The 12,578-nt window shown below is 36.6% G+C and overlaps 1 protein-coding gene across 1 annotated transcript in view; it reads left to right on the top strand.

The window, feature by feature from the left end:
* Positions 1 to 11,396, top strand: part of SUMO1 (small ubiquitin like modifier 1) — a 41,125-nt gene extending 29,729 nt beyond the window's left edge. The window contains exons 4-5 of the mRNA XM_004378233.3: positions 3,852 to 3,923; positions 10,567 to 11,396. Coding sequence (XP_004378290.1) covers positions 3,852 to 3,923; positions 10,567 to 10,635 — 141 coding nt within the window. The 3' untranslated portion in view covers positions 10,636 to 11,396. The remainder of the gene's footprint in view (positions 1 to 3,851; positions 3,924 to 10,566) is intronic.
* Positions 11,397 to 12,578: the final 1,182 nt, after the last annotated feature.

Below are 12,578 nucleotides of genomic sequence, written 5' to 3'. Positions count from 1 at the left end.
CTTTATTGGTGCATTTAGTCCATTTACGTTCAGCGTAATTATTGATAGGTGTGAATTTAGTGCTGTCATTTTCATGTCTTTTTTTGTGTGTGGTTGACAGTTTGTTCCACTTAATTTTCTGTGCTGAGTTGTTTTTCTTTTCATCTTTTTCATTATTGTTGATTGTGTATATGCTGAGTCTTTATATTTTTCTTGTTTTTTATTTTGATGTGTAGGATTGTTAGTTTCCCTTCTGGTTACCTTAATATTTACCACTATTTTTCTAAGTTTAAACTAGTCTTTTATTTCTTTATATTGTCTTGACTTCTCTCCATATGAAAAATCTATGTCTACATTTTTTAGTCCCTCTTTTTTGTTTTAATGTTGTTATCTTTTACATATTGATGTTTCTGTTTCTGTATTTTCTTTGATTTATTTTTGTGACTTCTCTATCTGTGTTGATATCTGGTTGCTCTGTCCTGTGTTCTAGTCTTGGGTTGTTATCTGATGTTACTAATTTTCTAACTGGAGGACTCCTTTTAGTATTTCTTGTAATTTTGGTTTGGTTTTTGCAAATTCCTTAAAGTGCTGTTTATCTAGAAATGCCCTAATTTTGCCATCATATTTTTTAGAGACAGTTTTGCTGGATATATAATTCTTGGCTGGCAATTTTTTTCCTTCAAGACTTTATATATGTCATCTCATTGCCTTGTTGCCTGCATGGCTTCTGCTGAGTAGTCAAAGCTTAGTCTTATTGACTCTCCTTTGTAGATGACTTTTTGTTTATCCCTATCTGCTGTTAAAATTCTGTTCTTATCTTTGGTTTTGGCAAGTTTGATTATAATATGCCTTGGTGACTTTCTTTTGGGATCCTACCTTATGTGAGGTTTGATGAGCACCTTAGATAGCTATCTTGCCATCTGTCACGATATCAGGGAAGTTTTCTGCAAACAAATCTTCAACAATTCTCTGTATTTTCTATTATCCTCCCCTGTTCTAGTACTCCAATCACTTGTAGGCTATTCCTGTTGATAGAGTACCACATAATTCTTAGGGTTTCTTCAGGTTTTAAAATTCTTGTCTGATTTTTCCACAAATAAGTTGGTGTCAAGTGCTTCATCTTCAGTCTCACTAATTCTGACTTCCATTGCCTCAATTCTGCTCCTGTGACTTTCTGTTGTCTAATTCTGAAATTTTATTGTTAATCTTCTGGATTTCTGTTTTTTGTCTCTCTGTGGATTCTTGCAGCCTGTTAAATTTGTCATTGTGCTCTTCTTTAATCTTCCTAAGTTCCTCTATTGCTTTGTCTGTGTGTCCCTTGGCTTGTTCTACATTTTGCCTGATCTCCTGAAGAGTTCTGTATATTAATCTTTTGTATTCTACTTCTGGTAATTCCAAGAAGTTCTCTTCCTCTGGAAAATTTCTTGATTCTTTGTTTTGGGAGCTTACTAAAGCCATCATGGTCTTCCTCTTCATGTGATTTGATGTTGACTGTTGTCTCTGAGCCATCAATAAGTTATTATATTTATTTATTTTATGTTTGCTTACTGTGTCATAGCTTCTTGTTTTGTGATATATCCAAATAGGCCGCTCATGTGAGCTAGTTTGATTATTGGCGCCTTTGAAGCTCTAACGTCCTGTCACCAAGTGGTTAGATCTGTTACTGGGTATGTGAGCCCAATAGTCCATTTACGTTTCTTGTATGGATTCAGCTCAGGTGTCTAGGTAGTCAGTCACCAAGTGTGTGGTGCAGGTTCTCACCTACAGTCCTAGACAGGCAGGGATGATTGGAGTAGGCACAGGTATCTGGTTGTGGTAGGGGGGGTCACATGCTGAACAAGGCAGGGGACTCACAGCTGCCTGTGAGTATCTGGGAGAAAAGCATGTCTCTGTTCCCTAGAGTGCATAAGTCGGTGGGTTTTGCAGCCAGACTATGGGCAGCCAGTACTGTTGGCTGTAAGGACTGGGAAGCACCACTTATTCTTGGACCCCTGTTGCAGATAGCTAGGTGGTGTGGGTGGAGCCACCAGTCCTCAGGCCCCTGATGTGGATAGGTAAGGACCCTACTTAATGGACAGAGCAGTGTCAAATGTCACAAACCTGCCACTCCACCATATAGCTGATACAGTGAAGTTAGGCTTCAGGTATATACACTGTTGTACTGTGCTGATGAGGGCCTAGGCTGTTGAAATGGGCCCACACAGGTCTATGCCTGGGGTGAAAGGCATTCAAAGTCTGTGGACCCCATATGCCTGTGCCTAGGCAAAAGAGCTGTGCCTGCCCTGAATTCCTGGTTTAGGGGAGCTGGCAGATTATTTTTTCCTGTTTGTTAATTTATTCCCTCTCCAAGGCTGGGAGAATGGCTCAGTGTGCCTGACGGGTCCTACTTCCGGCCCAGGGGACACAGCAATCGCTGAAGCAGGCCGGGACCCAGTGCAGAGCGAGGAGGGAGCAGGTAAATGGGAGAGAGATTCTTCCCAAACGGGTGTTTTTTGATCTGCCTGGTAGGTTGAACGTGTATACTTACCTTTTGCTGATTGAGCGCCGCTTTTCACTGGCTCTGGAGGCCTGAGCAGATCTCTACTGCTTGGTCTCTCCCGATGTGGAAAATGTGTCTCCTGAATGCCACTGCTTGCCTCATCGCGCACGCCAGTCAATCCAGCCCTCAGGGCGTTGGCTCCCGCCGGGTCAAGTCTAGCAACTCCTTGCTGCTTCTGAACCATCTCTCGCTCCCCCTGCCACTCAGTCCAATTCCTCAACTTTGCCTTTGATGTTCAGGGCTCCTGGATTGTCAAATATAAATGATTCACTTGTTTTTTCAGGTCTTTGTTGTAAGAGGGACCACCAGAAGTGTCTGACTACTCCACCATCTTGGCCCTGCCTCCCCCTTTTATTTTATTTTTTAAATTTTATTGTGTTTTGGGTGAAAGTTTACAGCGCAAATTAATTTCTTATTCAAAAGTTTATGCACAAATTGTTTTGTGACATAGATTGCAATCCCCGCAATATGTCAGGACTCTTCTCCTTTCCCTTTCTACCCTGCATTTTCCGTGTCCATTTGTCCAGTTTTCCTGTCCCTTCTTGCCTTCTCATCTTTGCCTTTGGGTAGCTGTTACCCATTTAGTCTCGTATACTTGATTGAACCAAGAAGCACGTTTATCATGTTTGTTATTGTTTGTTTTATGGGCCTGTCTAATCTTTGGCTGAAGGGTGAACCTCAGGAGTGACTTGGTACTCAGTTAAAAGAGTGTCTGGGGCCATACTCTTGGACTTTTCCCAGTCTCTGTCAGACAGGTAAATCTGGTCTTTTTTTGTGAGTTAGGATTTTGTTCTACACTTTTCTCCAGCTCTGTCCGGGACCCTCTATTGTGATCCCTGTCAGAGCAGTCGATGGTGGTAGCCGGGCACTACCTAGCTGTGCTGGACTCGGTCTGGTGGAGGCTGTGGTAGTTGTGTTCCATTAGTCCTTTGGACTAATCTTTCCCTTGTGTCTTTGGTTTCTTTTATTCTCACTTGCTCCAGACAAGGTAGGACCAGTGGAGTGTCTTAGATGGCTGCTCAGAAGCTTTTAAGACCCCAGATGCTACTCATCAAAGTAGGATGTATAACATTTTCTTTACAAGCTATGTTACGCCAGTTGAGCTAGATGTCCCCTGAGACCAAGGCTATAAATCTTTATGGAAGCAGACTGCCACATCTTTTCTCCTGTGGCTGCTGATGGGTTCGAACTGCTGACCTTTTGGTTAGCAGCCGAGCACTTTAACCACTGTGCCACCAGAGCTTAAAGTTTCTATTATTTCTTTAAAAGAAATAGTGTATATAATATATAACATATATATAAATAATAATACATATATTTTTTGCTTTTTTAGGGAGTTCCAATGAATTCACTCAGGTTTCTGTTTGAAGGTCAGAGAATTGCTGATAATCACACTCCAAAAGAAGTGAGTACAATTTTTTCTTGGAATCAAGATAAATTTTAAACTCAGTTGAATGATTTAGTTCACTAATTTTGAAACTGCTCTTTTCTTGAATATTTTCTGATTTAAGCAGTATAACATTTGACAGAAATAAAAAAATAATCTTTTGGGTTGAACTTCCCATATATTGCCTTCAAAAATGCTAATAATAAAAAAGTGAAAAGTGGGACGTTGACTACTGGAATTATGCCATAACGCACATACTACATTTTTTGTGAAAATGGACAAATGCTTCTCAGATTTGGCAGTTTTCTGGTATACTTTTCATGGTGATGGTGACCTTTTACTTGGACTTTGATTTTTGATCCATTTTGAGAACTTTTTAATAGCATAGCTTAGTGTAATTTTAATATATTTGCTTTTGTCATCTTTTTTTTTTTAAGTTTGTGTCCGTATTTCATTGTTTTACTGAATGGACTGTTTTCTTTGTTTATATATTTTCCCCCAGAGAGGCATCCCAAAATACTTATATAAAGTGTATATGTGTACACTTATACAGATTTTGTACCTCCATGTACAAAATAACATTTCTGGTATTTGTGATAGTGGGAATGATGTAAGATTATTACTAATTTATATTTTGAGAGTTATGAGAATAGTGTAGTATTCTCCTGAATGCCCTTTCCCTCTATTCACCAATAATTAGCGTTGTGCTACATTTGCTTTCTCTGTGTGTGTGTGTGTGTGTATATGCACATACATATGTACATACACGTTATTGTTATTGCTGAACCATTTGAGAGTAGGTTGCAGATATCCTGTGACCCTTTACCCCTAAATATTTTTAGTATGTTATTTCTTAAGAACCACAGTTGAATTTTCAAATTCAGGAGATTTAACACTGATATAGTACTGTTACTTGATATGCAATCCATAGGCAGATTTTGACATTTGTCCCAGTAGGATCCTTTATAGCCATTTTTTTTTACCCAGCCTGGGGATCTAATCTAGGATTATGCATTGTATTAGTACAGGCCAGTTATTTTTTAGAATGTTCTTCAGTTTGAGTTTGTCTGATATTTCCTCATTGATTAGATTCTGGTTTGCATTTTTGATAGAAGTATGAAAATACTCCTAGGAGTCAGGAGTGATGATGTATACTTCTGAGTGCATCATCTCAAAAACCAAAAACCAAACCTGTTGCCATTGAGTTGATTCTGACTCGTAGCAACCCTATAGGACAGAGTACAACTGCCCCAGAGGGTTTCCAAGGGGTGGCTGGTGGATTCAAACTGCTGAGCTTTTGGTTAGCAGCCAGTTCTTAACCACTGTGCCACCAGGGCTTCATCTCAGGAGGTACGTAATGTGAGTTTGTGCCTATGAGTAGTATTAACTGTGATCATTTAGTTTATGTGGTAACTTCCAGATTTCTGGAAGTTACCATTTTCCCTTTGTAGTTAATAAGTACTCTGTGGGGAGATTACTTTGAAACTATGTGAATATTCTTCATTAGTTACTAGCTAGTGGCGTTACTTTCAGGTTGGCATCTGTATTCTTTTTGACACATGTCCTTCTTTTTTTAACTTTTTATTTTGTAATAATTTTAGACTTACAGAAAAGTTGCAAGAATAGTACAAAAAATTCCCACATACTCTTCACCTAGATTCAGCTGTTTTTAACATTTTGTTACCTTTGCTTAATTATTAGTTCAATTTTTTTTTCTGAGCCATTACAGAGTGATTGCATATATCGTGCCTACTTACTCCTTAATATTTCAATGTGTATTTCTTAAGAATAAGTGTATTCTTTTACCTAACCGTAGCACTGTTATCAATTCAGGAAGTCTAATATTGATAGAATACTTTACCAATTGTCCCAATTATGACAGAATTTCTCCCCATTACAGGATCTAGTTCAGGATCACTTATTTTATTTAATTATCTCTTTAATTATCTTGAATCTGAAACAGTTCCTCAGCCTGCCTTTGTCTTTCATGACATTGACATTTTTGAATAATACAAACCAGTTATTTTCTATAAAGACCTTTAATTTGTCTGTTTCTTTAGGAGTAGATTTAGGTTGTGTATTTTTGGCTGGAATACTACATAAATGGTGATGTGACTTTCTCAGGGTATAACATCTGGAGTGCATGAAGTCTTTTTGTCCCTTATTGGTAATTTAATTTTGATCACTTGATTTAAGTGTTGTCTTTTTTCTCCACTGTGTATTACTATTTTTTCTGTTGTAATTAAGTAATTTGTGGGCACATACTTTGAGACTGTGTAAGTGTCCTCTTTCTCATCAAACTTTCCTGCCTAAGTTTAGAATCCACCTTTTCTTGAGTACTTCCTTACTTTCTGGCACAATAAGATGTTCCAAACTCATCTTGTACTTTTCCTGTTCTAGCTTTATGTTTAGCCATTTCTCTAAGGAGCCTTGGTTGCTTTCAGCTGGGGTAAATGACTTTTACAGTTTAGTTTTCTAATGGTATTAGAAGCAAGATCTGGGGTGATGTATGTATATTTTTGTTTGAATTTTGTAGAACTAGATACTTTATAAACATTTAAACAACTTTCTAAATAGATTCTTGAGATTTCATTAGCAACAGGTAATGAGTAAGAGTAGGTATTTGGTTGTAACCTAAGTCTCTGTTGGTATTTACAGACAGGAAAAATATTTAAGCAACAAGTAAATTAGTACCCCGAATATAGTTTTATTTGAGGCAAACATTTCATCAGAATTAGTGGAGTTTTTATAGTTCAAGTTTTGCCCACCTTGTGGATTAGATATAATGAATGGAACGACCAACCAAATATTCCTTTATAGCACTATCAGAAGTCCCAGGATTTGTCCTCATGGCAACAAAAAACAGTTTTTAGAAAAATATGGTGAAAAGGTCTTATCTGTACAAAGCTATGCTTACAGTATTATTTGCAATTGAATAATTATTTGCGGTTGCAATTTAAAAAATTGCAAAACATCACCCTTTCTTCAATTGAAATATATATATATACACATATAGTGCTATAGCTGAAGGTTTACAGAGCAGATTAGTTTCTCACTAAAAGTTAACGCACATATTGTTTTGTGACATTGGTTGCCAACCTGTGATGTGTCAACATACTCCCTTTCTTAACTTTGGGTTCCCCATTTCCATTTGTCCAGCTTTCTGTTCCCTCCTGCCTTCTTGTCCTTGTCCCTGGCTGATGTGCCCATTTAGTCTCGTGTCCATGGTTGAGTTATGTGTCTTATTGTTTGTTTTATGGTCCTGGTTAATCTTTGGCTGAAGGGTGAATCTCAGGAGTGACCCCAGTACTGAGTTAAAAGGGTGTCTGGGGGCCATACTTTTGGGGTTTCTCCAGTCTTTGTCAGATCAGTAAGTCTGGTCTTTTTTTGTGAGTTAGGATTTTTTTCTACATTTCTCTCCAGCTCCATCCAGGATCCTCTGTTGTGATCCCTGTCAGAGCAGTTGGTGGCAACTGAAATATTATTCAAGTGCAATTTATAAAACAGGTGAAAGCAGAAGTTCTCTGAGTGAAGAGAAGTTGATTGCTCAGTTCTTGTCAGTGCTTGGCGTCACCTCCAACTTTAGGGTCTCTGAAAAGCACAACTTGAAAGTCACTCATTAGTTAACTTGTGCCCAGTACTTACATGTCTGCCCAAACTGGTTAAATGAAAAATCAGTAATCCTGATTCCTAGCCTGTGAGTATAGAATGTTACCAGATTACTGATTAAAAAAAAAAAAAAAACCCAAACCCGTTGCCATTGAGTCGATTCCAGCTCATAGCAACCCTATAGGACAGAGTAGAACTGCCCCATAGGGTTTCCAGAGAGTGGCTGGTGGATTCAAACTGCTGACCTTTTGGTTAGCAGCCATAGCTCTTAACCACTGCACCACCAGGGCTCCAGATTACTGATGATTACCTGATATTATCACTCAGTTGGTATCTTTGCATTTAAATAGATGCTAATCTGGCCGTGCAGTTGAGGGTTAGGGTATGTCCTGATACAAGCTCATCTCTAGAAGTAGCTTTTGTGCTTTTTAAATTTTTAGGGCATATGTTTTCTTTTCCTTGATTTGCTTTTTGTTTTAGGTATTTTGAATTTGTATGCCTATATAGGGTCGCTGTAAGTCGGAATCAACTCGACTGCAGTGGGGTTTATACCTTGAACTGCTTTTCTTTTTTGAAGTTGATAGTAAGTGACATCCTTGATCTGGGACATACCTCTTTACCTATCTTCCTACAACACTGTCTTTACTCCTGTCTTATCTCTAATGCTTTAGAAGAGTTGACATCTGAGTGGACACCAGATGCTTAGTGCCTTCAAGACTCAAACATCCAGAACCAGGCACCCACAGAATACCATAAACTATACTAGTCAGCACGGGCAGTTACAAAGAAGTGCTTAGGGCTCTTGCTCTTAGGTTGCAAGTGGAAGGAATTGAAGGCATTTGGGATGTTTATCATATGTTTGAGGCAGGACAAATAAGAGCTGCATCTCGCCTGCCAAACAGGGCTTGCTTTTTTTACTGGGAATTATTTAGTCTAGCAGTGGTGAATGTGTCATACCAGGGTCCTGGACTTTAAAATGGGGAGACAGCAAAGCAAAACCACAAATATGGGGAGACCGTGAGTGAGGGAATCATAAGGGCTGGGTTTGAGTCCTGGCTTGGCCACTTAAAGTGTGACTGGATGCAAGTTACTTAATTTCCTTAAGCCCAAATTTTTCCATCTATAAAATGGAGAGAATATTGTGCCCGGTACGTAGTAGGCACTCATTTAATATTTATTGAATAAATAAAGTGAACATATAAAGCGGTTGGCAGAATCTCGGGCACACAGTAGAGATTATCTTTTCAGAAGAATGACGGGGCAATGGGAGGGAGTAGGTATTTAGGGAGTAAGCTTCTTCCGCTGTTCACTTATCTCTAAGAATGTACTTCTTGAAGCTTGCACTTCATATTCTCCACAGGTAGAGGACATGTGTACTTTCCTGATTTGAAGGTTCCTTATAATATTTAGAATTTTATTTATTGCAATATTTATCAGGCTATATGTGCAATTAAAATTAAGTTTTAATAGCATCTTTAATTAATAATTACTTTAAAATTCATATATGTACCACAATCAGTATATCCAAAACACTAGAGATAATCTGATTACTTTAAAAATCCTAATTCTACATAAGTCTGTTATATTTTTAGATTTCTTAGCATATTTTAATTTTCATATTTCACCATTCAGCACAAAAATGTCACCTACAAAATATAAAACTGTTTTCTTATTAGAAAGAGTACTGATCTTAGACTTCTCTTTAAAAATTTAGTTTTTATTTGTTGCAGTGATCCATCATGCTTTTCAGTAGAAACAATGCTAGTTTTTGTTTTCACTCTGCTTATTTCAGTATTTCTCAACCCTGGCCACACACCAAAATGAATAGGTTCACAGTCGTTTACCCTCACTGAGGGTAATGCCTGCATTTCCATGTGACACCACACACCCTTACATATTGACCTTTTTTTTTTTTTTTTTTAAGTAAAGAGTGCTCATAGTTAAAAATAATAAAAAACCAAACTATCAAAGGGTATAAAATGGAAAATAAATACTCTCTCAATACAGCTGCATTGCCATTTCTCAGAGGCAACCATTATTAATAGTTTCTTTAAGAAAAAAAGTTAAGACTATTTCAGTGAATATAAAGCATATTTTAAAAAAAAGATAATTAGACATACTTAATGTTCTGTAAAGGGCATTTTAAAGGACCTCTTTTTCTTGCAAGAACTGAAAAAAGAATTGGCTGATTGAGCATTGTGCTCTTTTAAGAACTCTGGGATTAAATTGACAACAGCAGCTCGAAAAGTAGGAAATTTAGGGGGCAGTGAGTTTATGTTAATAGAGGAGGAACAATTTGGAAAAGGAAGGTGACAATGGTTGTACAACTTGAAGAATGTAATCGGTGTCACTGAATCGTACCTGTAGAAATTGTCGAACTGGTGTATTATGTTCGGTTGTGCATATTCTCAACAACAACAAAAAATAAAGGATTGGATGAAAAATCTGGCTTATAAAACTGGAGATGTTGAATAAGATTAGATAAATGGATAACTTTTCTCCATTGAGAGTGGTCATTTGGTATCAAGGAAAATAATAGTTATATGCTAGAAGGAATTGTAGATTACAAAACAAACCACTTAGAAATGAGTCCTTAGGCAGTATTTTTCTAACTAAAACCACATATGTGTCAAAGTGAAATTATGTTTTTTGAAAGAAGATGAAAGAAATTCTATCAAAAATAATTACATTTAGGAGTAAAATGCTTTTTAGAAAATATATTATCAAACTATTATTTAAAATACATGTTTCATTAGATTGAAAACTTCTTTAAGGTACTTGTCAAAAACACTTAAGTTTTATATAATGAATAAAGTGGGAAGTGAAATTGACTCAGGAAATTAAGATGAATTACTTCACAGACATAAAATCAGAAGGAAGGGTATATCTCCATATTCTTTGGGTTAGAGGAAACGGGATTCTTAGTCTTAAAAGAGTAACTGTAAATCGCTTTTGTATCTTTTTACACTTTAAAATGGTACTACATAATTGCAGCCAGTTAAAAAAATAGCACTTTTATCTTCTACTAACATATTTTTCTTTCCTCTTACAGCTGGGAATGGAGGAAGAAGATGTGATTGAAGTTTATCAGGAACAAACGGGGGGTCATTCAACAGTTTAGATATTCTTTTAATTTTTTTTCTTTTCCCTTAATCCTTTTTTATTTTTAAAAATAGTTCTTTTGTAACGTGGTGTTCAAAATGGAATTGAAAACAGGCGCCTCTCTTTAAAACATCTGGTATTTTGAATTCTAGTGCTCATTATTCATTATCATTTGTTTTCATTGTGCTGATTTTTGGTGATCAAGCCTCAGCCCTCTTCATATTGCCCTCTTCTTAAAAATTACACGTGTGCACAGAGAGGTCACCTTTTCCAGGACTGTGCATTTTCAGGCTTATGGGATAAATAAGATCTACCAATGCAAGTGTTCATAATGACTTTCCAATTGAAGTTCTAGCATGTGATTGCTTCACTCCTGGACTATGACTTTCAGTGGGAGATGGAAGTTTTTCAGAGAACTGAACTGTGGAAAAATGACCTTTCCTTAACTTGAAGCTACTTTTAAAATCTGAGGGTCTGGACCAAAAGAAGAGGAATATCAGGTTGGAGTCGTGATGACATATGGTGAGAGTAATGACTAACTCCAAAGATGGCTTCACTGAAGAGACAAAGCGTTTTAAGATTAAAATAAAATTCTTGCCAGAAGATCCCAGAAAAGTTCTAATTTTCATTAGCAGTTAATAAAGTTATTCTTGCAGAAGTGTATACAACAGAACACTGCTCTTTTTGATTTTCTTTGTACTTTTTGGCCTGGGATATGGGTTTTAAATGGACATTGTCTGTACCAGCTTCATTAAAATAAACAAAATATTTGTAAAAACCGTACTAATGTTCATTTTATTTTTAATTGTATAGAAAGAAAAAATAAAATACCTAAAACAGGGTTTTCTTGCATAATACTGGAAGTTATTGTTTGTAATGGTACAAATAAATTTTTTTTTCAGTACTGTACACTGATAACGTTAATGACTTTAAAGCACTGAAAGTTACTGAAGTGCCTTCTGGATCAGGATTTAAGTAAGGCCACAATATCTTCTTAAATACTTAGTGTTCTGTATTTTTAAAAACTTGATAATACTGTGTGGTGCATATATGAGATACAGTTACCCAAACATGTTGAATAAATGTGCATGCCAAAAATTCTTTATTGGTTTATATTAATAATTTCAGTTTTCCCTGTAACAATTTACAAAATGTTCTTTGCTTAGTCAAGGTTTAGTATATTATTGTTTATATTTTCCTTTTATTATATCTTAAATATTTAAACTTTGTGTAAAATTAAAATACCAGATTAGTTCCTATTAGAGGCCTTAACTTTTCCTTTTAACTCTTTAATGAGTCACTGTTCAGTTTATCTCTGCATACACATGATCCAATTTCATGTTATTCCAAATAGAATGTCATCTGACTACTTGGGAAGAGCAAATAAAACATCTCTCTAATGCATTTTACAAACTGTTACAGCTTACATACCCTACTCAAGTCAGCTGTTGAAAAAGAGTTGGCTTGACCATATAGATACCGGTATCTGACCCTAACTGAAAAATTATTTGTATTTTACATGTACCAAAAAAAAAAAACAAAAAACAAACCAAACCTGTTGCCGTCAGGTTGATTCTGGCTCATAGTGACTCTATAGGACAGGGTAGAACTGCCCCAAAGGGGTTTCCAAGAAGCGGCTAGGAGATTTCAAGCTGCTGACCTTTTGGTTAGCAGCCGTATTTGCTTAACCACTATACCACCAGGGCTCCTTTACATGTAGTTGGGGTAAATTCGAGCTTTTAAAGTTAGAGTGTCACCTGGTATTTATCATTACATTAAATAGTGACTAGGAATTAGGCCTGTTTTTAGAAAGTCTTAATGAGTTGCATATTTCTGTCAAGACTGAGTAACAAATCTGATTGGCTATTTGAGCTATCCAGAAGCATGAATAGGTAGTTTAGTATCTTAATTTTGTTTACTTCTCTAAACGTCTGAATACTCAGCATTTAGGCAGTGGGGCTT

The sequence above is a fragment of the Trichechus manatus genome, unplaced genomic scaffold (assembly GCF_000243295.1).
Source record: "Trichechus manatus latirostris isolate Lorelei unplaced genomic scaffold, TriManLat1.0 scaffold00056, whole genome shotgun sequence".
NCBI classification, from domain to species: domain Eukaryota; kingdom Metazoa; phylum Chordata; class Mammalia; order Sirenia; family Trichechidae; genus Trichechus; species Trichechus manatus.
The sequence above is the reverse complement of the archived record's forward strand: the minus strand, read 5'-3'. Positions and strand labels throughout refer to the sequence as shown.